General features: G+C 45.4%; 1 protein-coding gene and 1 pseudogene across 6 annotated transcripts in view; both read left to right on the top strand.

Annotated features, from left to right (window-relative positions):
- Positions 1-26,292, top strand: part of Slamf9 (SLAM family member 9) — a 62,708-nt gene that overhangs the window by 34,113 nt on the left and 2,303 nt on the right. The window contains exons 2-9 of one of the 6 annotated variants that reach the window (XR_004770264.1): positions 5,302-6,388; positions 10,569-11,933; positions 13,326-13,435; positions 20,080-20,197; positions 20,779-21,120; positions 21,813-22,085; positions 22,489-22,619; positions 25,741-25,892. Coding sequence is in view for 5 of the 6 variants with exons in the window: in XM_035445523.1 (XP_035301414.1) it covers positions 20,155-20,197; positions 20,779-21,120; positions 21,813-22,085; positions 22,489-22,688 (858 nt within the window). In the remaining variant the exon portion in view is untranslated. Of the gene's footprint in view, positions 1-5,301; positions 6,389-10,568; positions 11,934-13,325; positions 13,436-16,470; positions 16,531-20,079; positions 20,198-20,778; positions 21,121-21,812; positions 22,086-22,488; positions 22,853-25,740; positions 25,893-26,292 lie in introns of those variants that run through there. The other 5 variants (XM_035445523.1, XM_035445526.1, XM_035445525.1 and 2 more) reach the window with 5 other exon arrangements.
- LOC100754787 lies at positions 16,552-20,055 on the top strand (annotated as a pseudogene).

Genomic DNA, 26,292 nt, shown 5'->3' with positions numbered 1-26,292 from the left:
ACAAAACCCAGTAACCAAAGCAACTTACAGAAAAAGAGTTTATTTGGGCTTATGGTCCCGGCTGGAGAGGAACCCGTCATGGCAGGGATACTGCCAACAAGCAGTAGGCATGGTGGCAGGAGCAGAACACTGAGGGCTCACATCTTGAACCACAAGGACAAAACAGAGCCCATGCCCGGTGACATACTTCTTTCAACAAAGCCACACCTCCTAACTCTCCCAAATAGCATCATCAACTGGGGATCACTCTGGGGAACGTTCAAACTACCACAGACACAAACAAGGCGCTCCTGGTGGAGTGGGGTAGCTGGAGACACAGACCTGAGGTTCTCTCTGCTTTTGAGGTTACCCTTTCCTAGGAATCTTTATCACCTTGCTAATGTATACAGAGAGGGACTGTGAAGCCCCTTTGCTTCTATCCCTTTAACATATAGTCGAGAGAAGCTGAAAACTTTAGACGTGTTCATAATAGATGAGGGAAAAGCAAACGGAGAGGTGGGTAGGAACCAGGAATCTGTCTCAAAAGATGTGGGCTATGTGTCGTTATCTGCACTGCCTCAGTTGCTGGCCTGTCTGGAAGTCATCCCATCCTATTCATCTGCTTCCTTCAAGATAGAGCAGCACCCACCCACCCCACCCCTGAGAGAGAAGGATTTCTTCCCAACTGCCTGAGACCCACCATATCAGATCTTATGTCCTATCTGCAAATCTGTTTCCACCAATAATTAGCACAAAAAAATTCCGTTTTTTATTATGAAGTTTCCCCCCTAGCTCCATGTCCACCCCTGCTTCCTTCTTAGAGGATGTCGTAATTGTTGCTTAGGTACCATCTAGCTTCTGCTCATTGTTCCTCTGAGCAGCAGTGGAGGGAAATGACACAGGCATTTGGGGTGGAGCTCCTATAGCTGGCGTGGTCAGAGGCTGTGCAGATACTCCTGGAGAACATATTAGGAACTGAGACTGGGCAGGGCAGAGGAACCATGGGAACAGGCACTCTCACATCTGCACAGAGAATATGAGGGAGGGAGCCCACAGATCTCCTGTGTACACCATTACAGTCCGTAACTATTCCTCCTGCCAGGAAGCCCCTATTACTTAATCTAATCCCCCCCACTTTTCTCCAAGTTCGGCGAGCCTTTAATTTCATGTTTCTGCATGTCCCTGTGTTTTGTTCCTGTTTTTTATGTCCCATCCCAACCACCCACACGGTCTGTGAGTGTCAGAGAGAATGGTCTGGCAAAAGGTTGCTGCAGGCCCTGACTTTACATGAGTCAGGGAGACTGGCTCCATTCTGTAAGCTCAGATTTGGTGTAGACCTGCACAAAAACATATTTCATAACATCTGTCCTGATGTTATGACATCTGTGAACATGTATATATGCTTTTTTATAATTGACAAGTACAGGAGCATTATATACATAAATTCACATGCTGATTTTACTCCCCCAACAATAATCACTTATCTTAAAACTCATTCTATGTATGCATTAAAGATTTATCTCTTTTTTTGTGGCTCCGTCATATTTTATTATACAATTTTATGATAATTTAATTAACCCTTTATAGTAAACATTTTTGTTGTTTTTCATCTTTCTGCCATTATAAACTACACACATTATATTATACACATCCCCGACTAGTTTTTGTCAACTTGTCACATGCTAGAATTATCTGGAAAAAGAGAACCTCTACTGAGAAAATGCCTTCAACCAGATTGACCTGTAGACGAGCCTGCAGGGCATTTTCTTACTTAGTGATTGATGAGGGAGGGCCCAGCCCATTGTGGGTGGGGCCACTCATGAGACTCTGGTCCTGGATTCTATAAGAAAGCAGGCTGAGCAACTCATGGGGAGCAAGGCAGTGAGCAGCACTGCTTCTTGGCCTCTGCTTTAGTTCCTGCCTCCAGGTTCCTGCCTTGTGTTCCTGCTTTTATTTCCCTGGATGATGGACTATGAGCTATAAAATAAAATAATCCCTTTCCTTGCCAAGTTGCTTTTGATATTTATCATAGCAATAGAAACCTGGCATGTACATATTTACATATAAGAACAAAGGAGTAAATATAACTTAAACACATATTCCCACTCTCCCCTCCATGCTTACATACCAAAACCCTTTCCCCACACAATGTCATCATACACCACCAAATATTAATGATTCTGGAATCCATCTTCCAGCCCAGAGCAGACATTTAATTTACAGACTCTAAATTGATGGGCATCCCCATGAGTAATGCCGAAAGTGCCTTCCCTGATTTAATGGATCACTTCTCCCACACAATCAGCTCTTCCTCAGTTTCCTGTCCTCTCCCTCCGTCTTCAGGTGCTGGGTCCCTGCCTCCTTAGCATCACTCAAACCCAGTCTCTTGTTTCCACCTCTTTGCCAGTCTCTCAGCTGGTGCCCTCCTCTCCTGCCTAGGCAATTGCAGTAGCCTCGCTGTCTTTTTTATTCACCTCTTGTGATCCCTCTTCATACTGAAGTTACAGGCTCTCAAGTATAAATCTAATTGTATTATTCCAAATCCTTAATTTTCCCCATCGTTCTGGCACAGTGTGAACTTCACTGGCCGCTACCTCTCCAGACTCACTTCCCCAGCGCCATCCTCCCCATGGCCTGACTCTCCAGCCTGGCCACATTTCCCAGAGTCTAAGAATTCTCCTGGCTTCCTTATGAGCCTCCATCTTTTTTTAAAAGATTTTATTTATTTATTATGTATACAATTATCTGCATGCATGCTTGCACACCTGAAGAGGGCACCAGATCTCATTACAGATGGTTGTGAGCCACCATGTGGTTGCTGGGAATTGAACTCAGGGCCTCTGGAAGAGCAGTCAGTGCTCTTAACCTCTGAGCCATCTCTCCAGCCCATGTGCCTCCATCTTGAAGTGGAACTTCCTGATTTCCCCGTCATACTGAACGCTTGCCTAGGTATCAAGGTAAGGTCAAGATGACCTTTCCTATCTGAATCTCCTCTCCAGGTAGAATGGAACAATTACTTTATATATTTACACATTTAATACTTTGTCTCTTTTTCTTGTCTATCAGACTTGAAGCAGCACATTTCCTCAGTGTATGGCCTGTAGAATGTATTTAATAAATGTTTGATGGATGAATAAGTCAATGAATTAATAATAAATAAACCTTGTTTCTCTGCTTTCCAGTGAATCAGTCAGAAAGGAGACACCATGACAGACACACTCAGACTTCCAGTGAGTTATGAATGTCACTGCTTGTAGGAGAGAGTGCAGATACTTGGAAACCCAAGAGCTCTGTGATTAGTCCTGATTGAGAGACCAGGCTTGGGAAATGAGGAGTATGCTCAGAACGTTACAGGCCCGAGTATCTTAGGAGTGATGCAAGGTACCCTGTGGTCCAGAGAGGAGGCTGAGGACACACATATTTATCTTCATCATAACAGGGATGGCCTAGTAATCCCTCTGTGCATCTTATTTCTACATTTCTTCATCGTGGTCTTCAGGCCTGAATACCAGCTGTGGTATTGGTTCTTAAGGATACCTTGGGTGTGTGGGTTTGATTTGTGAGAGATTCAAAGCCCAGAAGGAGGGAGACCTCTTCCTGTAGATATTGTTTGGGATGAGAACCAACAAGGCAGCTGCATGTCTGGATGGAGGGTGAGGGTCCTGGTGGGAATATGTACTAGCATGTGCCATCGGAGGTGTTTGAACCTGGGAAAGCCTCTGAGGAGGACCTGGGGGTTGAGAAGCCATGTCAAGCTTCCTTATCTTGGGGTTCTTAGAGTCTAGACCTGAGTCTAACCCTGAAAGTGGGGATATTGTGTCTGTCCCTTGAAATGAGGACAGGTATAAATTTTGGGCAAATGGGAATGTCTTCAGGAGGAGTAAGGCAACTACCTAGTTGGAATTAACCTATTAGAAGCAAACTTGCTGATGAGGAGAAACTTCCAGGGTATAGTAAGGTCATTGGGAAAAGAAACACAGACGGTAAGAGAAGAATAGGAAGAAGAGGAGAAGGAAAAGGAAAGGGGAGAAAGGAAGCAGAGTTCTTGTTCCACCGTGGTCCAGCATGAAGGACTAGAGACCCACATAGCTACAAAGACACTGTCCAGGAGCCTTAGCCTTAGAGTACAGAGAACAGTAAACCAAGGGATCTGTGGCTCCATGGTAGGTCCTGTCCCCATGTCTCACAGCTGGGGTCTCATCTCTAAGTTCTGCCAGACTCCACACTGGAAGGAGACACGCTGTCTCTAAAATGTCAGGGATGAAGTACACAGTGTCTCAAGTGAAGTTCTACAAAGATGGATAACACCTTAATTTCTCTAATGCATCGATCCTGTTCATAGAAATAGCAGCAATCGAAAACAGTGGCCCGTACAGCTGCAGTGGGCAGGTGATGTACTCTATACAAACCTTAGCATCAGTCATGGTGAATCAAGTCCATGGGGAATTGCTTACTAGCTGGTGGGTACTGGTGTGACAGGAGAGTGACCGTTGGGGGTCCTAACCCTCCAGGGAGATGCAGGTTGCTCAGGGATCCAGCCTCTAGTGATCAGTAACTCTCTGTGCAGGACCCCTCTCTCCAGCTGGTGTTGGGCCAGTGCACCAGGTATGGAGGTTTCTCCAATGATGTCTGCTGTGGTTTGAAAGAAAATGGCCTCTACGGGAGTGGTTCTAATGAGAGGTGTGGCCTTATTGGAGTAGGTGTGGACTTATCAAAGGAAGTGTGTCACTGTGGAGGCAGGCTTTGAGTTCTCATATATGCTCAAGCCATTCCCAGTGAGACAGACCACTTCCTGTTGTCTGTGAGTCAAGATGTAAGAACTCTCATCTCCTTCTTTAGCACCGTGTCCGCCTGCATGCTGCCATTTCCCTCCGTGATGATAATGGACTAAACCTCTGAAACTTTAAGCCACCTCACGTAAATGTTTTCCTATATAAGAGTTTGTGTCTCTTCACAGCAATAGAAACCCTAACCACGACTATATCCATTGTTCCTTCACCCCCTTGGGGTGTGTCTGGAGCTAGGAGCAGCAGGAGATTAGGTGCATTCTTGGACAAGCTCAACCATTTACCCTTCCTCTTTGAGGACCGGATGACCACTAAGGCTTTCTGGCTGTGACTCAGGGATGCCAGAAGGATTTGTCTATGGAGAAGTTGTTTTAGAGTTCCCCGGATAAGGACAAGACAGGCTCTGGATATGAACTTGCCTCTTGTCTGGGTTTCATCACTGTAGTCTGTGAGCTATGTTGAGGCTCAGTTCTCAGCCTCGTGGGCTTTGCTTTCCAGCACTCCTTTTCTGAACCCTGGGATTGTGTCTCCTCAGAGCTCTTCCAGAACCCTGTGCTGAGCCCCATTAGATCTCCAGAGCCTCAACAGGGCAACCGTCTGACTCTGAGGCATCAGATGAAGCTAGAGATCAGCTTCATGGCTACTCTTTTCCACCTACAAGATGGACATGCCTTGCAAAACGTGATCATCACCCAGAATTCCGCATCCCAGGAGTCAAGGAGGGGCACTATGGACTTTACTGATGTGAGGTAACCCCTGAGGACGGCTGAGTTCATAAACAGAGCCCTTGTCTATAGGGGACTATAGGATAAGTGGGAAAGGGAGGGGAGGCACTCCCCAGAGATCTAGGCATCAGGGGTTAGGAGTCCTTTAGGGTGGAGCAGGGTTTTTCATGGAGGAGGAAGCCTGCAGCCCAAAAGGTAAGGCTGGCCTTCTCATCTTGCCTGCCATTCAGTGCCTGAGTCTTGACTTCTGCTCACTCTGTGACAAGGGAACTCTCAACCTGTTGTAAGAAACAGCCATGTTCTCCCTTTATTGGGTGATCTTGGGGGAACTGCCTGCTTCACCCTAGCACAGTTGGCTTCCTCTTTCTTCCCAGTGACGTCAGAGTGGGGGTACCAGTAGCTCCTTCTGGGAGGTGAGTTCATTGTCACCAGAAAGAGGCTCTCCTAGGTGGTGTATCTTTTTTTCCATGTAGAACCTCAGCTTTGGGCCTGGGATTGCCATTTGCCTTCCAACCTCATAGCCTGATGGGAGTGGAGAGCTTGGAGTGGGCAGATAGGTAAAAGGAGAGGAAGCACAGTTCCATGGAGCCACAGGAGTTGTGATTTTTTTCCCCCTAAAGATCTCGCCAGTGCTAAGCCCTGTGTATCTTGACCTGTGACATTGGCATCTGCCAGGCTGGGTGAGAGAGACAGGCACACAACATATGAACAGGGAGACACAGAGGTGCAGGAGTCTTGTGTGCAGTTGAGCTCAGGAGACCTGCAAATGCCCATCACTCTCTGAGGTTGTAGATGTCTTCCAGAGCTGACAGCATTTTTTGTTTCTCCTGATTGGATGAGCCACTGACGTGAGATTATATGCCATGCTACATAGAGAGTTCACAGCCTCTCAATCAGGTAGGTATGTGGTGTGTGTGTGTGTGTGTGTGTGTGTGTGTGTGTGTGTGTGTGTGTGTTGGGACCCACAAGACTCTCAGAGTGTCAGAGGAAGGACAGCAGCTGTTTGTTTCACTCAGGTGCTACTAAAGTTTTCTTCAGAGTGGCTCTCACACTCTAGAGTCCAAGGGTCATCTACACCCTCAAGTAACTATCTTTCTCAAATGGCTCTGAGCATCTGCCAGGAGTCCCACCTTTTGCTACACACAAGTCTATCCTAATCCAAATAAATGAGGCAATAAAATAAGCCCAAGACAGGCTGAACCTTCATGCTTTCTTTGGTTCCAGAGATCACTGAGGGATAGGCCTTCTCACCTCACTTAAGTGATGGGCGTCCTGGCTCTCGTCTCCACATTAGGGTACCACAAGCAGTAAAATAAGTTCACGAGGTGGTCATTGGCTTTGGTCATAGAGTCCCTTCTGGAGTTCCTTACCATTGATTTCCTTCAGGGGACTTGATCTCATTACTAATGAAGATCAATAGTCTGGCCATACCTCTGCTAATTTGATTTGATCAGTTATTTGCTCCATCTTTTTCTTTATCTTATCCTGAAGATGAATTTTGTATATGATAGACTAAGAAATTAATCTTCCCTAAAGATTGTTCTAGCTTTTACCCTGAGCTATTGGGATTTAATTTTAGAGCCTTCCATGCCAGGTATGATAAGAATGGCTATTTGCCTAGAGGTGTTGGTCACCAGACAATCCAACAATGCAATTTACCATGGAGGCTAAGAGCCAAGTATGATGCTTTCTCCAGAGAACTAGAGATAAAAGGTATCAGCCTAACCTTTGGACGGGCTAGGAGATCAAGGTTAGCCATGTGGGTGGCAGCGTGTGATCTAGCTCCAATAAAAATTCCAAGGCTTGGGTTTATAATGCATGAGGAAACAGTGTCCTAACCCACGTGAGACATCATGCATGCTTAATATTTCTCTGAACTCCTAGGTGCTGCTTCTCTGGGATAATTTTAATCTGTATACCCTTTCCCTATACTAAATGACAGCTAGGACTATAACCATTTCAAGTACGTTCAGTGAGTCCTTCTAGCAAATTACTGCAACAGTGGGCAGATTTGAAAATTCCTCAGACTTGGCAACTGGTGTCAGATTGAGGGCAATCATTTTGTGGACTTCATTCCCTCTAACTGTACACTTGGTTAAAAACTCACACGCCGTTCAAAGTCCACGTAATGTGAAAAGCTGAAGTACCAGCTGGTTAGGAATGTGAGGCTCGAAGAAAGAGTAGGCAAATCAGTTGCAGTTAAGGAATGAAGTCAGGGTCTAAGCTGCATCCATTAGTGCTCTCTCTCTCTGCCTGAGGTGGTCTGGCTTCCTAGCAGTGACTGAGAAAGAGTGGCAAACTACATCAAGAGCACAGGAATGCCCAGAGAAACGCCGTTCCTTCCTTCCAGTGGGAGGCATTTTTTTTTTTTTTCCTCTCAGGAGGACACTTAACGGTAACAAACAGCATCTTGGTCATATCTTTTTTATAACTCCAAAGAATAGTCCCACTTTAATCACACCCTTTCATATACACTGTGAGTTTTGTAGCAAAACATCTGACTGGGCAAGTCTGCACAGTCCTCTTTGATACGGCTTAGGTTGCATCATTCTTACTGTCCAGCTCTCACAGGTTAATGATTCACAGTGGGAGCTGTTCTCCCTTCCTCTAACACTAAGGAGCCTCTCAACCAAAGCAGGCATCCATTACTGTGAGGGCGTATAACATTTTTGTGGGGCTAAGTCATAACGAGGGTGATAAACACAGTTTTAAAGGATTTTCAGTGGAGTTGGGGAGGGCTTCATAAAAGGCAACCCATCATTCTCCGTAGAAGTCTGGGAGTCCCACCCACCTGCTCCTGAGCAGAGGGTATCCACAGGGGTTTAGTTAAACTGCTGAAATGGGCTAGAGCAGTCCAATTTTCACTGTATTGGGGTTCTTGTAATATTTCCATTGAAAGGAGCCTTCATACCTTTTGTCGGTTTTGTTTATTTTTAAATTATTTTTAGTTATTTTTTTTATGTGTATGGGTGTTTTGCCTACAAGCATGTGATCTTTTGAAAACTGAAATGAGCTGGGCATTGGTGGTGGCACATTCCTTTAGTCCCAGAACTCAAGAGGCAGAGGCAGGCGGATCTCTGTGAGTTCAAGGCCAGCCTGGTCTATAAGAGCCAGTTCCAGGACAGCTAGGTCTACACAGAGAAACCCTGCCTCGAAAAACAAAACAAAACAAACAAACAAACAAAAAACAAACCCAACAGCAATAAAACAACAACAACAAAAAAAAACAAAGAAAGAAAGATGAAGTGGTTGGGACCAGGTGCTTGCTCTGCAACCCCCCCCTGCCCCCCCCACAGTACAGTTATTCACAAGGACTGCAGGGATCACCAGGCTTAAGAAAGCTCTCCTTCCCACTCCTTCTTTCCCTGCTTACTGAATGCCCTAAGTCTTCCATTTTTCCTTTTGTCCCTTAATTTCCTCTTCTAGTAGAGTTTTTATTTTTTATTTATTTATTTTTTTGCATCTGTGTGTGTGTTTTGTTTTTTTGTGGAGTGGGGAATCCCTTTCCCTACTTCTTAAATGTTTCCATTGATTGAGAGAAACAAGGGAAACCTCTGAATTCCAGGTTCTCTGAGATCCTGTCTCAAAATCGCACAATATTTGGTCTAGACTCCAAGTCACCTCAATAAGCCAAGACCAGGCTGCCTCACAGCCTCTCTCAGAAGAAAGATGTAGCCCAGAGAACAAAGTGTCCTGGAGCATTGGGAAGCCGTTGTAAGTGACTAGTCCTTTGGGGAACTTGGCAGGGAAGACAGAGCATTTTGTATGTGGTAACAGGAGGACTGCAGGCTGCAGGGAAGGAAGAGGGTTGCCTTCTCAGACCAAAGTATGACATCCAGACTGAGGTCATCCAAGATGAGACATAGAAATGATCTGCAAATAAGTGAATAATCAATGAAGATTTATACATATGGATAAATTAGGATCAGGGACTGTGAACACACTGTAGCATGAGCACCACAGAAGGACACTTCCTGGCCATACCAAGATATTCCAGGGTAGACAAGGTGCTCAAGGTCCACGGAGGGCAGAAGGAGCCACATTACAGAGATGAGCAGGATAGACTGTTGCTGGGCTGTTGAATCTTAGCTAGCATCCTCTCCTCCAGCCCAGTGGTCCTCAGCCTTCCTAATGCTGCAACCCTTTAATACCTCATATTGTGACCCCCCAAACATAAAATTATTTTTCTTGCTACTTCATAACTGTAATTTTTCTACTGCTATGAATCATAATGTAAATATCTCATATGTGGCCCCCCAAAGGGGTCATGCCCCACAGGCTGAGAATCATGCTTTAGCACCAAGCTCCCAGGCAGCCTTCTGTTATAACTCCTCACATTGACTATATAGGGAGAAATGTCAGGGTGGGGCTGCTGCAGTTGGTATATCTGACCTGAGCACCGTAACCACAGGGCATTTCCTTTCTTTCTTTCTTTCTTTCTTTCTTTCTTTCTTTCTTTCTTTCTCTCTTTTCTTTTCTTTCTTTCTTTTTTTTTTTTTTTTTTGGTTTTTCGAGACAGGGTTTCTCTGTATTGTTCAAAGGGCATTGTCTCTTGTCTCTACTCTTTAATTTTGCTTGGTTTTTTCCTCACAGTGCTTCATTACGGTGTGATAGATATTTACTGACCATTGCTCTTCTTTCTCTAACCTCTACTCCAATGATATCGAGAGGCCCATGTTTTCCTCTTCACCCCTACATCCTACACCCGGGATGGTGTCTTGCTTTTAGATGAAGCTTAATAAATATTTGCAGGATGAATAGCTGGTTTCATGTCAGTCGATGACAGTTCTGATAAAATGAAGAATGATCACAGATTCTGATCAATTCTGGGATCGTGACAGCGTTTACTGCAAAGACTTGGAGCCTGAGCAGTAGTGAGTTAACAAAGAAAGAACTTCAGCATGCGCAAAGCTGTCTGGGTGGCCAGCCGGCTCTCCCCGCTCCTCTTGGTTTCCTGATGCTTGCTGTGTGCACTTCTGGTCTCAAATGCGAATCAATAGTAACAAACGACTACATCCAGTAATTAGTAAGACACCAATATAGTAATGACAGTTACTAAGTACTTTCTATGTTCCAGGACATCTCCAGATTTGGCCCTCTTATACTGCGAAACCACGTAATCAAGTAAGATCCCACCAACAGGATACCGGAAGTCATTCCATCTCACCCAAGTCGGAATGGCGATCATCAAAAGCAAATGGCGACAGATGCTGGTGAGGATGCGAGAGAAGAGGAACATTTTTCCCTACTGACAAGGGTATAAACTGTTGCAGTCACCATGGAAATCAGTGTGTAGATTCCTCAAAAAACTAAAAAAAACGAGAACCACCGTACTAGCATTCTTGGGTGTATACTCAAAGGAACTGGAGTCTACCAATCACAGAAATACTTGCACATACCTGTGTGTTGGCACACTATTCACGATGGCCAGCCAGGAAGTGGAGCTAGCTTAGCTGCTCGTCAACAGATGGATGCATAAAGAGAAGGTGGTGCATATATACAATTGGATTTTATACAACAAAGATGAAGTCAGGACATTTGCAAAGATATGGACTGAAGTTGGGAATTGTTGAGCCAAATAAGCCAGACTCAGATAAAAACACGTTATGTTTTCTCTCATATGCATAACCTAAATTTAAAACTCTGTGTGTGTGTGTCTGTGTGTGTGTGTACGCACACACAGACAACTGAAAAGGGTGTGTGCTGGGGATTATTTTAAGTGAGCTGGGAAATAGAGTAATGGCCATTCACAGCTGGAAAATGATGTGCGACACTCTTTGGGGGAGAAACCAGCGGGAGAAGGCAGTGGGGGAAGGAGAAACACTTGGCAACAAAGTATAATGGCCCATATGAAGTAAGATGCTGTGATGAAAGCCATTACTTTATATGCTAACAAAACAAATTTTAAAAAAGAAAAAACAAAGCAAATAATACTAAAAAACCTGATTTTGGTCCCAACTTTGCCTTAAGTTTTGTGGATTTGAAGTTGTTCTACATCCCGGACCTGTGGATTTTATATTTGGATTTAATTTGTAAAATGAGAGTTTGGGCGAGCTCAGTAGATTTTTTTTTTTTTTTTATGTTCTTTGAAGCAACTTACTTTCCAGAAAGCCCTGCCTCTGAACCCCCCATGTGTGAAGAGATAAAAGCAGAGTTCTCAGGACTGGTACCCACAGCCATGAAGCAGTCTGTGAGGCTGGTCTATGCAAAGCCCAGGAGAAGAGGTTAGAGCTGGTAGAGCCCCTCTCATAGGCTCCCTAGAGCCCAGCCAAAGAAGAAAACAGACATTGTCATTTCATGGCTTTGCTCAGGGGAAACAAACCTTTTGTGACTGGAGACAAAGGGCATCACTTGGCTGGGGAGCTTCCTCCCTGTAGAGCTGAAGAGCAGGGCTGCAGCTTTCTTCCCAGTGTCCAGCACACTCACTTGGCGGCCTCGAATGGTGAGCAGGGGGTTCCTAAAATCCATCCTCCACACCTTCATCCTGATTCAGTGGGTACGAAGTGGCCAGCATTTTAACCATCTCTCTGTGTGATTCTAAGGCACTGGGACAAAGTCTGTACTTTATTAATAAGAGCAATTAACATAAGAGGATCAGAGGACATAGATAAGTCAAGGGAGCCACTTTGGGATTCTGGGATATGTGATACCGATGAGACAAGGACTTAGTTGTTCAGAGGTGTAGCTGGGAGAACAGCCTTAGGCATGACATGGCTGTATGCTTAAAGGTCAGTCTGGTGGACAGGCTGCTGCTGGCATGGGAAACATGGAGCTGAGCCGTGCGTCCCAGGGTCAGTGCTCCTTAAGCTGGCTGATGGGTGCCTTTGGCTTACCTTCCTTATCTTAGATTCTGGCATCTCCTTTTCAATAACCACAGATGGTTGTTGATAATGAGGGGCCTCTGGTCTTCATAATGCCAGCGTTAGTAACCACCACAGCTCACATTCATGGAGACCTCACCATGGACCAAGCTCTATGCTAAGTGCTTTTCAGGCATTATATCAACTTGGTTTTCACCTTTGGAGAGCATGTGTGAGAATCTTGCTCTGCACAGGAAGGAGCTGAGCAGTTCAGTTCCGCTTGTATGGCTGCCTGCTCCAGGTCTCAGGGTGTTTTGTTGTCCATTAAAGCCAAGGGTAGCCCTTTACTTTCTTGACACCTGCAAACCTTTCCACATCTCTGCTTGTTCTTTCTGATTTGAAGAGAGGACCATCTAGTGATCTGAGATGGGTCCCTTTTCCTGGGTTCTGGATGTCACCTCTTTATAACCTTTAGGTTGCTTCTTGTCCAGTGTTACGATAAATCTTTCCGCCAAAAGCTCCCAGCCCCACCGCCACGTGTGCGCTTTACGCCAGCTGCCTGCCCGAGTTAGGGCCCAAATTAATGCACAGAGACTTGTATTAGGTTCAAATGCTGCTTAGCCAATGACTAGGATTCTCATCTGTTAGCTCAGTCTCAATTATCATAAATCTATATATTTTATAAGACTTATCTTATAGAGGATGCCTTCCGCTGGCACCCTCCCTTGCCGGTGGATCACATTGCGCTGCTGGAGGAGGAGCAGAGGGGAAAGGGGGACACTTCCTGTTTCCTTTGCTTAAATATGAGTCTCCTTGCTATGTCACTTCCTGCCTGGATCACCACTTCTCTACTACATTTCCCAGAATCCTCTTTGACTCCTAGTCCTGTCTAACTTACTGTCTCATTGGCCAAACAGTATTTTATTCAATAATCAATAAGATAAACATACAAAGAAGTACATTCCCCATCAGTCCAGTATTTGGCCACATGGATGAGAAAATTACAAAAGTACTGTTTTCCCATTCAAATACAGACCTCCAAAATAACCTGGATGGAAGAAATATTTCTGGGGGTGGTGATCCAAGCAGGACTGCAGAAAATGAGAAAGAGAAGGGAGAAAAGCCAGTCAAGGGTGTGTCTAAGGTGAGTGCTGGTGTGGGCAATGAGGGCTCCATCATTCTTAAGAGCCATGGGGAACAAGCCTCATAATTGTCTCAGTGAAGGTCAAGGGGGCAGGGACATTCACCCAGTACTCCATTGACTGGTTTATACCCTTTACTGCTACTGCTAAGATGAACCAGTGCTTGGGTTGAGTTAGCCTCTCTCTGCTGCAGTAAAATCCAAGCAACAAAAAAGCAGAACACACCCAGGATGAAAACTTCAGCAAGTAATGTAGGGAGGAGGGTGGCTTAATCATAAAAAACTGTCTAGGATAGAAATCCAGTGCCAAAGAGACTCCGCAGAAAACCTTAAGTGCATGGTATAAACCAGATGTTGGAGTGGATCCCTTCCTGCTTGTCTACCTGAGCTGCCAATATGATAGATGCCGGGAGTTCAAAGGCAGAGTGAGGGAGACCAGATCTCCCCTTGCAGAATTGCAGTGGAAATTAAGAAGAACCTGCATCACTGCTCTGAGAACCCCTCATCCATGGAGAGAGGTCAACTGAGAAAGCAACATCCTTGGATATAGGATCCGTTACATTGGAAGAGTCCCCTGCAGAAGACAGCCTGAGAGAACAGCAGCCTAAGGCAGGCCCAGAAAAGTTAAAATTGACTATGGATGAGGACCTGACTCCAACTAGGGAGCTAGAAGCATGGTACTACACTGTAGATCCTAGAATCTGTCAGGTAAATAATATTTACAGTGACCAACCAATGAGACATCGCCTGCTTTGTTACCCAGGGAGCACTATAATAGGGGCACTTGAAGAGGAGTGTGTGTGTTTGTGTGTGTGTGTGTGTGTGTGTGTGTGTGTGTGTTCTGTGTGCATGTGTGTGTTTGTGAAGGGAGGTATGTTCTACACGTCTAGGGATAGAGGAAGGAATTGTGAAGGACCATCTAGAATAGAGATACCTTAACCATCAGAACTCAGCAGTCAGAGTAGAACAATTTGTCATCCCCACTCACCCATCTGTCTGGAAATGGAATCATGAGCTGTGGGAGACATTGCTGGGAGCGCCAAGGAGGAAAGGGCAGGGGTGGTGATCTAAGCGTGAGTGGGACAGGGACTTCCCTCTCCCATTGTGTTCCTACGCTAATGGGTAGAGACTATTTCACTGTGACTTAGGTTTGGAGTTTTAATGTATCACATGGCCTAAGAACTTCTCATTTCTGAGCTGAGACTGGAGATCAAGGGCAAAGTTCTCATCCAGGGCAGGAGTAGACTGCAGATATGAGTAAGATTCAAAGGGCAGTGAGAGAGAGCAAGGGAGCTTCATTTGGATCACAATCCATGAGCTGGAGCAGCACTTCTTTGGAAATCATGAGAAGTGACTCTCTCCAGAGTGGCCTGGAAGAGCTCAGTGAGATGTAGATAATTATTTTTCTCTTTCCAAAGATGCAATCAGCTATTTATAGTTATGGGGACCTGTTCAATAAATGTGAGTACAGCCCTCTCTGGCTATCAGCACACTTACTGTAGCAGCAATGGAGATGCCTTTTGCTCTCCCTTCAAGAGAAAACTTCCCTTCATCTGCAAAGAGTGTTAGGAGCTGACAGTCTTGAGCTGCAGTCCTCCAAGGTTCACCACTTCTAGGGCAGCCCCAGCCAAGAAACTACACACATGGTGGGCATTGGTACATGATACTCTTGCACAAGATCTAGCTAAGGCATCCTCTACTGGACAACACTGAGCCGGAGCTCCTATTGAGCTAGCAGATTGAGATGCCTACATCATGGTATCATACTCTCCCAACTTGCTCCTGCTTTCTCCTCCATTATCTTTCACAGGCATTTTCTCTCCCATGAAGCCTCCTTTATTCTTGACTCTTGGACTCTTAAAACTCTGAGTATCACACCCATGACCTTGTTTTCTTTTTTATCTTGTTTTAAATTTTGTATAGTTCATTAAAAAAAACTGGTAAAATTTTGTGTACATTCATCATGTACAACTTGTTGCTTTGAATCATGTATATGTGTGTGTGTGTGTACATTATGGATTGACTAAATCAAATTGACACATTATTAACTGCCTCAAATCATTTTTTGCACTATGCACACAAAATCTATTATCAGCTATTTCTGAGAATATTATATATCAACTGTGTATGAGATTAACTGTAGAGTAGATCATGTTGTATAGTAGATCTGTTGAACTTATTCCTTGTGTCTGTCTGAAACTTTGTGTCCTATGACCACTGTCTCCCCATCTGACCTGAGCCCCAACCCCTGAAAACAACCACTCTAAGCTCATGTGACATTTGACTTTCTGTGGATGCCTTGTTCCACTTAGCACAACTCATTCTGGTTCATCGCTGCTGATGCAGATGAGGTTTCTTTCTATTTTTAAGGTCAAATAGTATCCCATCACGTGTATGTACCACATCTGCTTTACCCATCCATTTATCCACTGATGGTTACGTGGTTTGCTTCCTTTTCTTGGCTATTGGGACTAATGTTCCAGTACACGTGGGATTGCAGATAGATCTTCAACATATTGATTTCATTTCCTTTGGATACAGATCAAGTAGTCGGGATTGCTGGATCTAATTTCTTTTCAAATAGATGGGAAGACTGGTTTTAAAAACTTTCAGGCTCAAGTTAAAACCTGACCTGTATCTATAGACAATCCAAATCAAAGAGGCTTGGTACCCATAATTTGGAGCACAAGAACTAGCGTTCTCTCCCCTTCCCTTAGCAGACCTTTCTCACCCTTGAGGTCTCATCCTCCGTATCTTTCCTCTTTGAGAGTTTTTCCTCAATCCTCCTGACTTCAACTTGGCTCATTGGAGGCTCTTTTCATTTTCTTTTTTGGTCATTGTGGCAGTTTGAATGAAATTGGCCCTCATAATCTCATAGGTAGTGGCACTATGAGGAGGTGTGGCTTTGTTGGAGTGGGTATGGCCTTGTTGGAGGAAGTGTGTCACTGTGGGGGTGGGCTTTGTTGTTTCCTATGCTCAGGATACTGCAGTGTCTCAGTTGACTTCCTGTTGCCTTTTGTTCAAGATGCAGCCAGCACCACATCTGCACACCACCCATGCTCCCTGTCATGATGATAATAGATTGAACTTCTGAAACTGTAAGTGAGCCACCCCAATTAAATGTTTCCTTTATAAGAGTTGCTGTGATCATGGTGTCTCTTCATAGCAATAAAAACCCAAACTAAGACGGTTACAAAATACCATTTTTTCTTCCTTGTCATAGCATAGAACTTGTTGAAATGAACACTGGTAGAAACTTAAAGGCTGTCCAGTTTGAGGATCCATTTGCTGTCAGAGATGCTGTAGACCGTCTGAACAAGTGACTGTCCAGTATTAGCTCGAATACAGGGAATGAAAGCTATCTACATAGCCCATTGCACCCCTACAGCTAAAGCTTATCTTTCCTTTCCTTCCTTCCTTTTTAACTGTTTTTAAATTTCAATTATAGTGTCTGTGTGTGCATATGCCTGTGTGTGTGTGTGTGTGCATGTTTGTGCAGAAGGAGGAGGTCAGAGGGGTACCAGATCACTTAGGCTGGAGTTACAGGCAGTTGTGAGCTTCTTGATGTGGGTGCTGAGAATCAAACTTGCATCCTCTGCAAAAACAATATGTGCTCTTAATGACTGAGTCATCTCTCCAGCTCAAAAAAAAAAATTTAAACTTTTTCCTTAATACATATCCTCCAACATAATGGGTATCCCTATAATGCTTTCATATATGCATCTAACATAATCTGATTTTACTTACTATCTATGATTGTTTTTTGTGTCCCTCCCATCCCCACTCAGTCTCTCTTTCCTTTTCCTAAGCAGTCTTCCTTTCACTTTCATGTCTTCAAAAAATGTAAATTCTGAATATGAGGAAAAAAAAACCCAAACCCACAGCTTATTTTGTTTAGCATGATTACTCTGGTTCCATTTCCTTTTCTACAAATGACATAACTTCATTACTTATGGATGAATAAAATTTATGGTGTATTCATATCACGTCTGCTTTAACCATTCCCCTGTTGATGGGCACTTAGGCTGATTCCATAACAGCTACTGTGAATACCCTTGCAGTAAATTTGAATGTGCAGGATCACTGCAGTATGCTTAGATTCTCTTGAGTACACTACCCAGGAATGGTATAGCTATATCATATGATAGTTTTGCTTTTAGTTTTTTCTTTAAAGAACCTCTATACTGATTTCCATACTGACCCAATTAATTTATATTTCTACTAGTTTCAGTTCTACATATGGCCTCATTTCTTTTATTGTGATAAAATTCCCTAAAAGCAACCTAGAGGAAAGCTGTTTATTTTGGCTCATGATTCCAGGTTGCAGTCTATCAAAGCAGGGAAAGCAGTATCAGGAGACAATTAGTCACTTCTGATTAACAAGAGAAGAGAGAAAGGAGCACATGCGTGCTTGCTTCTTTGCTTGTGCTAACCTCTCACACAGTTCAGGACCCCTGCCTAGGGAATAGTTCTGCCTTCAGGGGGCTGGGTCTTCCCACATCAGTGAACCCCAGAGACAAAACCACAGACTAACTCAGTGTAGATCATCTTTCATTGACACTCTTTTCCCAAGTGATTCTAAGTTGTGTCAAGTACACATGGGAAGCTAACCATTCATCACACTGCCAAGAGTGCACATAGGAGCTCCTTTCTCCAGGGTATGATTTTCTTATCTTGATTCTCTACAATCTCTTCTCAAATCTGATTTTCTCTATGTCTTTGATCAAGATTGATAATCTGAATGATTTAAAATCTTTCTATGATATTAACAATCCTAACTGAAAGTCTTTTAAAGAACTATTATTGTTATTATTGCCATTATAGGGTCTTTCCTAGAACTCACTATGTAGACCAGGTTGGACTAGAACTCTGAGCAATCCACCTACCTCTGCCTTCTGAGTGCTGGTATTAAAAGGTGTATGCCACTATGCCGGACTGAGACAGTATTTTAAAAGAGAATCAGTCTTTTCATGCTGCCTAGTCGGGGTCTATATGATATTTCCCTCAGTTCACATTATAATTTAAAGGGAAACTCACACGATGTCTGGAACCCTTGTCCTGCAAGTGCGGAAAGAGGATGTCCTCAAATTCCTTGCAGTAGGAACCCACTCAGGTGGCACCAACCTTGACTTTCAAATGGAACAGAACATCTGCAAAAGGCAAAGTGATGGTATTTATGTAATCAATCTGAGCAGGACCTAGGAGAAGCTGCTGCTGATAGCTCCAGCCATCATTGCCACTGAGAACCCTGCTGATGTCAGCCTCATCTCCTCAACATCTCCTCCAGGAACTCCTGGGGCCAGCCAGCTGAAGTTTGCTGCCACCACTGGAGCCACACCAGATGCTGGTCACTTCACTCTTAGGACTTTCACTAGGCAGATCTAAGAGGACTTCAGGGAGTGATGTCTTCTGGTGGTGACCAATCCCAGAGCTGACCACCAGCCCCTCACAAGGCCTTACGCCAACCTGCCCACCCTTGCTCTGTGTAACAGATTCTCCTCTGTGCTGTTGACATTACCATTTCATGCAACAAACAAGGGTGCTCACGGAAATGCTGGTGGATGCTGGCTTGGGAAGGTCTGCACACTTGTGGCACCATCTCCGGTGAGCGCCAGTGGTGCTCATCTGGTCATGCCCGATCCCTATTTCTGTAGAGATCCTAAGAGACTGAAAAGGAAGAGCAAGTGCAGCTGAAAAGGCTGTGACCAAGAGGGAGTGTCATGGGGAATGGACTGCACCTGCTCCTGAGTCTACCACTCCCAGATGGAGGTGGCTGACTGGTCTGAGGGCGTGCAAGTGTCCTCTGTGCCCATCCAGCAGTTCCCCAGTGAAAACAGGAATGTTCAGACGGTCACTAGGGACAAGTTTGCAGCCCTCACTGTGCAGGGTGCTGAATCAGATGGAACCACCACTAAACAGTCATAAACTGTGTTCTGTAGGCACTTGAGCAAGAGAAAGCTGGATGGAAGAAAGTTTTTTTTTCTTTTCTCTCTCTCTCTTTTTTAAGACAGGGTTTTTCTGTAGCTTTTGTAGCCTGTCCTGGAACTCACTCTGTAGACCAGGCTGGCCTCGAATTCACAGAGGTCCTTGCCTCTGCCTCCCGAGTGCTGGGATTAAAGGCGTGTGCCACCACTCCCTGGTGACAGTTTCTTAAAAAAAAGAGATTAATCCCCCATCCCCAAATAGCATCACAAATGGGAATACAAATAGCTTTAAACAGAAAGAAAGACTTCTCTCACTCATCCATTCTAATACTGTGAACGTGCATTCAACAGGGGCCAGGAATAGTGAAACGTACAGAGGAAATAGAATCTGAGGAGATAAAGACCACAGCAACACAGGAAATAGAGGTGGTGGGAGAGCACCCTGAGGGCCGACAGCAGGCTAGGGTGTGAATATATGATTTCTATGGGACCTGGACATACAGAGCGCTGGAGATAGACACTCTTTATTAGGAAGTGAGATTTGAGCTGAGTTTGGGGGATGGGCAATCTGAATCTGTGGCTAAGTCATCTGACTGTTAGTCTGGGGAGAAATGTCTTTCCATGGGGGCCAGGGAGGGGCTTAATGGGGACAGAGGAAGTTGGAGTGAGAAGTATTTCCCCTCTCTGCTTCCTGTCAATATCAATCAGTCATTCTTCCTATAGGTACCCCTTACCAGCTTGTGTGTCCACAGCCTGGGGAACTGACCAAGTCACTCTTCCTAGGCAAGAGCTGCTGACATGGGGGCCCTTCTCTGGTCACTCCTTCTGCTCCTTCAGGAAGGTGAGTGGGAGCCTGTTGCTGCATAAGACTATCTCTGTAGTCCTCTGCTCTACTTGGTCTTAGGCTAGCAAGACCCTTCCTTTAGGGATGAATGTGTCAGTCCTTCTGTTGATGGGCACCGAGGCTCATTCTCTAGCTCGACTAATGTGACGCGCTCTGCAATAACGTGGATGTGCACACATCACTGTAGTATGTTGACTTGGATTGTGCCGAGTATGTACCTGAGAGTGATATAGCTGGATCCCAAGCTAGTGTGGAGGAACTTCCATTCTGATCTCCAAGGGATGGGGTATGATGACCTCAGCGGAGGATGAGAGGGGAGGATACCTGGGGGACATGGGTGGGGCTGAAGTTCCAGAAGGACAAGGAAAAAGAAAGTTTTTGGATGGTGAAGAGATAAATGGGAACCATCCCTGGTCAACTTGGGTGCAATGGTAATCTGGAACTCCAAGAGGTAGCTAGAGGGTCCCACTGAGCATGGAGCTAGAGAAGGTGTTCAGAGGAGGAGGAGCCGTAGCTACCCTGCTAACTAGCCTTGGCCTCCCAGGGATATCAGCTGGGCGCTATGCATCTCTTTGCAGCTAAAGGGTTTTCTGGAGATGATGAGGACCCTGAGGAAGTGGTTGCAGCTCTTCAAGAGTCTATCAGCCTTTCTCTGGAAATACCATCCAACGAAGAGGTTAAGGACATCATCTGGTTCTCTCAAAAAAACCTTGTCACAGTGGTGCCAGGGAAAGAGGGAACACCAGCTGTCATCATTGTGATGGATCCTCGATACCAGGGTCGAGTGGGCATCTCAGAGTCCAGCTACTCTCTGCATATCAGCAATCTGACCTGGGAGGACTCGGGACTGTACCAAGCCAAAGTCAGCTTGAATACATCCCAGCTCTCTATCACGAAGTCTTACGATCTCCGTGTCTACCGTGAGTTTAGATTCCCATTATTCTGGCTTTCCCGAGGTTGGCATGGAAGCTCGGGAGCTGAGGGAAGTTTTAGAGGCTGAAATTGGAAGGAAGACTGCCTCTAGTGTGCTCTGTCCCAGTGTCTGAGCTTCAGCCACGGGGAGAGTGAGCTGGAACAAGGAGGCACTAGGCCTGAGGCTGCTTCCATAGATATTCCCAAAGCAGTGAGAGAGATGAGGACCATGAATAGAGCATTTAAGGGTCCTTTCCCACCCAGGAGACTGTGCATCCTCTACATAAACAGCTCTTGAGCCCTTTATCCCCCTGTGTGATTTGAGGGTTGCTAATAATTTCTTCCCCACTTGAACCAACATTTCTTCTTTCCACCTGCCACATTGAATCTACTTAGGACTTGGAGAGATGATTAAAATGTAAATGTCTTTGGGAGGGCGGTAATATTTTATACAATCAGCAAGACAGAAGAGGATCTGGAGGAAGGAGGGGTGTAAAATGAAGAGAGTGAAGTTAGAAGGAGCCACTGGTGTACATCTGTCTAAGCAGATTATTTGGGACCCCAAAACCACAAGCTATATGCTTGTTTTATCTCAAGATAGCAAGAATACCCAAGGCTTGAGAAACTTAGGAAAACAGACCCAACTTCAGAACGTTCACCAGGTCTTTGTGTTTTGTTGTGTTGTGTTTTTCTTTTTTAGGGCGGCTGTCAAAGCCCCACATCACTGTGAACTTTAGGATCTCTGAGGAAGGTGCCTGTAACATATCCCTGATGTGCTCCGTAGAGAGAGCAGGCATGGATGTGACCTACACCTGGCTTTCACCACAGGACAGCGCTAACATGTCTCATGAAGACGCTATCATCAGTACATCTTGGAGGCCTGGTGACAGAGCGCTTTCCTATATTTGTAGGGCCAGCAACCCCGTCAGCAACAGCAGTTCCCATCTCATCCCTGTGGGGTCCTTCTGTGCAGGTACCAGACCCCAAGAGACAATTTCTGAGCTTGTATAAGTCCTGTGCCTTAGGACACCACCTCCTCCCATGCCTGGGGCTCTTAAGGAGAGTATGTGTACTCTAGAATGTGACAATCTCCTGTAGAGGGTTGCTACTGGATTGGGGAGGGACCCTCCCTTTGTCAATTGCTCTGGATTTCCAAAGGATTCTTCTGCACTTGGCTTGAGTCTGATGGTCAGATATCTGTTCTTGAGATACCAGTTCTTGAGCATCTGTGTGCAGAGTAGGTATTTCTAGAGATGTTTGCTATAAGACACAAGCTGATTATCAACCCATGAGCCTCCCTGTGACACTTAGGTAGATGTCTGCTCTCCAAACGTACCGTTCTTCTAATAAACTCTTCTCCTTTCTTCCTATCCTAGATCCTGGCTCTCCTGAGAAGCCTTCAATGTCCTGCCTCCTGGCTAAGGGCTTGATCCTTCTTTTCCTCTTGGTAATTCTAGCTGTGGTGCTCTGTGTCTTCCAAGCCCGGAAAAACTATGAGATGTCAAGGGTGAGGAAACTCAAGAGAAACAGAATCAAACTGAGGAAGAAGGGGAAACTTGGCCCTAGTCTAGACTGATCGCCCCTTGGGGACCTCTGTCCTGAGCTTTGTTTCTTCTTTGCCTCCAGGGAAACCATCTGGGAGACAGGTGGGAGGGAGGATTGGGATTGAACACCTGAAAGGGCCATGTTCCCTGAGAGACACCATCTGGCAATAAAAGTCAAGTCCTCACCTCTCTGGAAGAGCTGTGCTTGATGCTTCTGTTTGTGCTGGACAGCCCTGGGAGACTGTTTCCCACCTTCACTTCCTGTCCAGGGGTCGTTACTGAAACCCATGACCCTTCTCAGGCTTGCCTTTGGGCAGGAAACTGAGTCTGAAGACCCCATTAGAGAGAAGTGTTTGTTTTTACTACATGTAGCCCATTCTTCACTAACCAAGTCTTATAATACTTCAAACCACATAAAAGGCTTTCTCACCTAGCTGAACTGTGATGGCAGTTCATTTAGAATGCTGCATAAGTGTTATGCCCAAGCCACCTCCCTCACTCTACCCCATCCTCATTCTGACAGATAACTCCACTTAACTGTCTGCCTACTTACTCTACCACATCTACATAGACGCTGTCTCACAAGGAGGTGGTGGAATCCCCTGCTCAGGCCTTCTCTGGGATATAGTCGTGCTTAGTGACCTCTGTTGTCTCCCTGATACCAGCTTCTCTGAACCCTGCTGCTCACCTGGTAGGACTGACAACTCACTGGATCAATTACTAAGATCTTGTACCCTTGATTTTGTTTAAGGTTGACATTATTTAGCCCGATGTGGAGGCACATGCCTTTAATCCCAGCATTTGAGAGGCAGAGGCAGGTGGATCTCTGAGTCTGAGGCTGGCTTGGTCTATAAATCAAGTTCCAGGACAGTCAGGGGCTATACAAAAAAAATCCCTGTATAAGTTGATTTTGTTGGCCTTTATTGTTTTCTTATAGATTTCCGTTTTGGGCCTTCTGATTGGAGTCTTTGGTCAATGTAGAGCTCTTTACTCTTGCTCTTTTCATAGCCCTAGGTTTGATGTTCCTATTATATTGTTTCCCCCAAATTAGATTGTGGGTATTTTACATAGGCAACTGCCAGGCTTCAGAGGAGGAGGGTATACAAGAGAAGCCACTCAATAGGACAGGTGTAAGTACTAAATGAATTGGTGGAGGTGATATAGTATGCACCAAGGAGGGAACTGGGTGAGATCTTAGGAGACCTAGGTTTTGCTCTTCCACTTTCCTCTGGCCTAGGGTACTGTTTAGCCTTTGACCCTGAGTTCAGTTCCACAAAGAACACATACTTGAAAGACACACATAGGTGTAGCTTCTTGGAGCTCTTTCAGAGATTCTGGGCCATCTTTAGGTACTGAACAGTCCTGTCTTCAACAAAGGTCTGTAGCCCCAACTTCTGACACTTCCCATGCCTGTCATAGAAGGTGTCACTGCCAGGTGAGGGCCTGCCTGTGCAAACTACCTGGAGTCCATTTTTCATGTGGAGGGACAGCCCATTTCTCTTGTCTTTAGGAGCTGGCAAATAGAAAGCAAATAGAGAAATGAATAGTCCCTGTGTGGCTGGTCCAGGGATCTCCCTGAAGTTGGCAGAGTCCCTTATTCTCAGAGCCAATCTCTGAATAGAGAAAGCCAGCCTGGAGAACAGACAGCCTGGAGAAGGAAGGCTTAGACTTCGAAGAGAGTGTACCCTCAGAAGCCAGGATAATCATCTGGCAGCATGGAAGATACTCTTACTCATTATTCAAAATAGGTTAATGCAAACTGGGGAATGGACATTCAAGCCAGACAGAAAATATACACCAAGATGCTCATATTTGAGGGATCATAGCAACTAGAGATGGCCATATCACACACTGTGACACAGGAGTATGTAAGAAACATGTTCTAAAAGGTGTGAGGACCAGAGCTCATGGACACATTACCAACAGACTCCCTAGGTTCACTATTCTCTGATATTCTCATCCAGAAATTGAAATATAAAAGCTGGCTAATATATTAGATGCAGTCCTGGTTGGCTGAATACATTTTCCAGAGGAGCAGTCACTATGGCTCAAGGACAAGTGGGAGGGAAATCGTCAGTTTTGACCTTAGGGATTACTATCTTAAAAAATCAACTTCACTTCTGGAGTAAGGAGGGAACAGGTCGTAGGACTAGGTTCCCTTTCTTGCAAAAACAAAACAAACACGGAAGATACACCAGTCAGACAAAAATGACAATAATAATAATAATAATAATAATAATAATAATAATAATAATAAACCAAGCTTTCGGGAAAAGCATGAACATATAAACCTATAAAACTCGAAAACCATTTAAAATCTCATTTTACACACAAAAAAATATTTTAACATGAGATTAGTTTATCTACCAGAAACCACTGCAGACAGCAGAAACGAAACTCTTGGACCAGTGGTGGGGACAGTGCCTTCCAATTGGTAAGGAACCAAGAATCAGAGACTTCCCTTGTGCGCTGTTCCTAACATGACGTCACCTTGCCAACTGTTAGGGCAGCCTACTCTGCAAACTAGTCGCAAAGCCACGAGTTCCAGGTCCTTGTTGGGGTAGTGAGAAAGACCGCGGTTCTGCTCCAGCCTTCTTTCCCTTAGTTCAAGTTCTTTGTGTGTCTCAAAACACTCAGGCACTTAGACCTGGAAGAATATTCCGGCTCTCAGGACTTACTAAGGATGGATAGCCAACAACAGCAATAGGATCAGATGGCCTCCGTAGAGGGTGGTGTGACAGTGTTTCGGGTGTGCTTACAATCTTTCCTCAGGGTCTGCTCCCCACCCCGATTTCATTGACTACATTCCTGTGGGTGAAAAGTCCAAGGGGGGGGGGCGGTTGGACTCCGTGATCCAGGCTGGATCTGAATGCAGGCCCTGAATGTGCCTAGGTGGCAACTCTTGTTGCATTGGCTGTTTTCTCCCTAATCAGAGGGAGCTGCACTCACTTCGCGGGGTCTCAGTGCAGAGTACAGGAGCAATGTACTACAGTACAGCATGAATCTACCCCGGGGCTTGGCACCCTGCAAGGGGTTCAGTGACGGATCAGCCATTTCATTCTTTCTCTTTGTCTCCGTTGTTAGGGTGCCTGTCATTTCTTCCCCCCTGGACTTATTTCTTCAAGTCCTTGGTGCTAGAAGCTGCCCCGGCAGCCCCACACTAGGGGATCAGCCTCCAGGAAGCTACACACAGGGAGGCGCCTGGGCAAAAGCTGGGAGCGAGCCAACACAGACAGGTATTTCCAGTCGAGCGAGAGGAAATGGGTGGGGGTGGGGATAAAGAGAGATCAGATGGGTCCGGGACTTGGGTGGATCCCCAGGGAGGGGGCGGGGAATCCTGCTCTTCACCAGGTGCTCCTGCCCCAGGCTCAGATTTCAACCTTCGATGCCTCCTTTGTGGCACGCTCGTTCGGAAAGGGGAGAAGGCCATAGGTAAGTTACATAGGAGGGAGGGCATGCATGCAAGCAGCCTGCAAAGGGGGTAGGCTCCTGCGGCTCTTGGTGCACCGGTCGGTCTGACCAGTAGCCCATCCGAGTCGAGGCGGGAAGCGGCGATCAGTCTCCCCACGCTTAGTTGTACAGAGCTCCACGAGAGGGCGACTGGAGCCCACGTGCGACCGCGTCCTTCTGTCTCCA

This window comes from Cricetulus griseus, chromosome 5, assembly GCF_003668045.3.
Source record: "Cricetulus griseus strain 17A/GY chromosome 5, alternate assembly CriGri-PICRH-1.0, whole genome shotgun sequence".
In the NCBI taxonomy this organism is placed as follows: domain Eukaryota; kingdom Metazoa; phylum Chordata; class Mammalia; order Rodentia; family Cricetidae; genus Cricetulus; species Cricetulus griseus.
The sequence above is the reverse complement of the archived record's forward strand: the minus strand, read 5'-3'. Positions and strand labels throughout refer to the sequence as shown.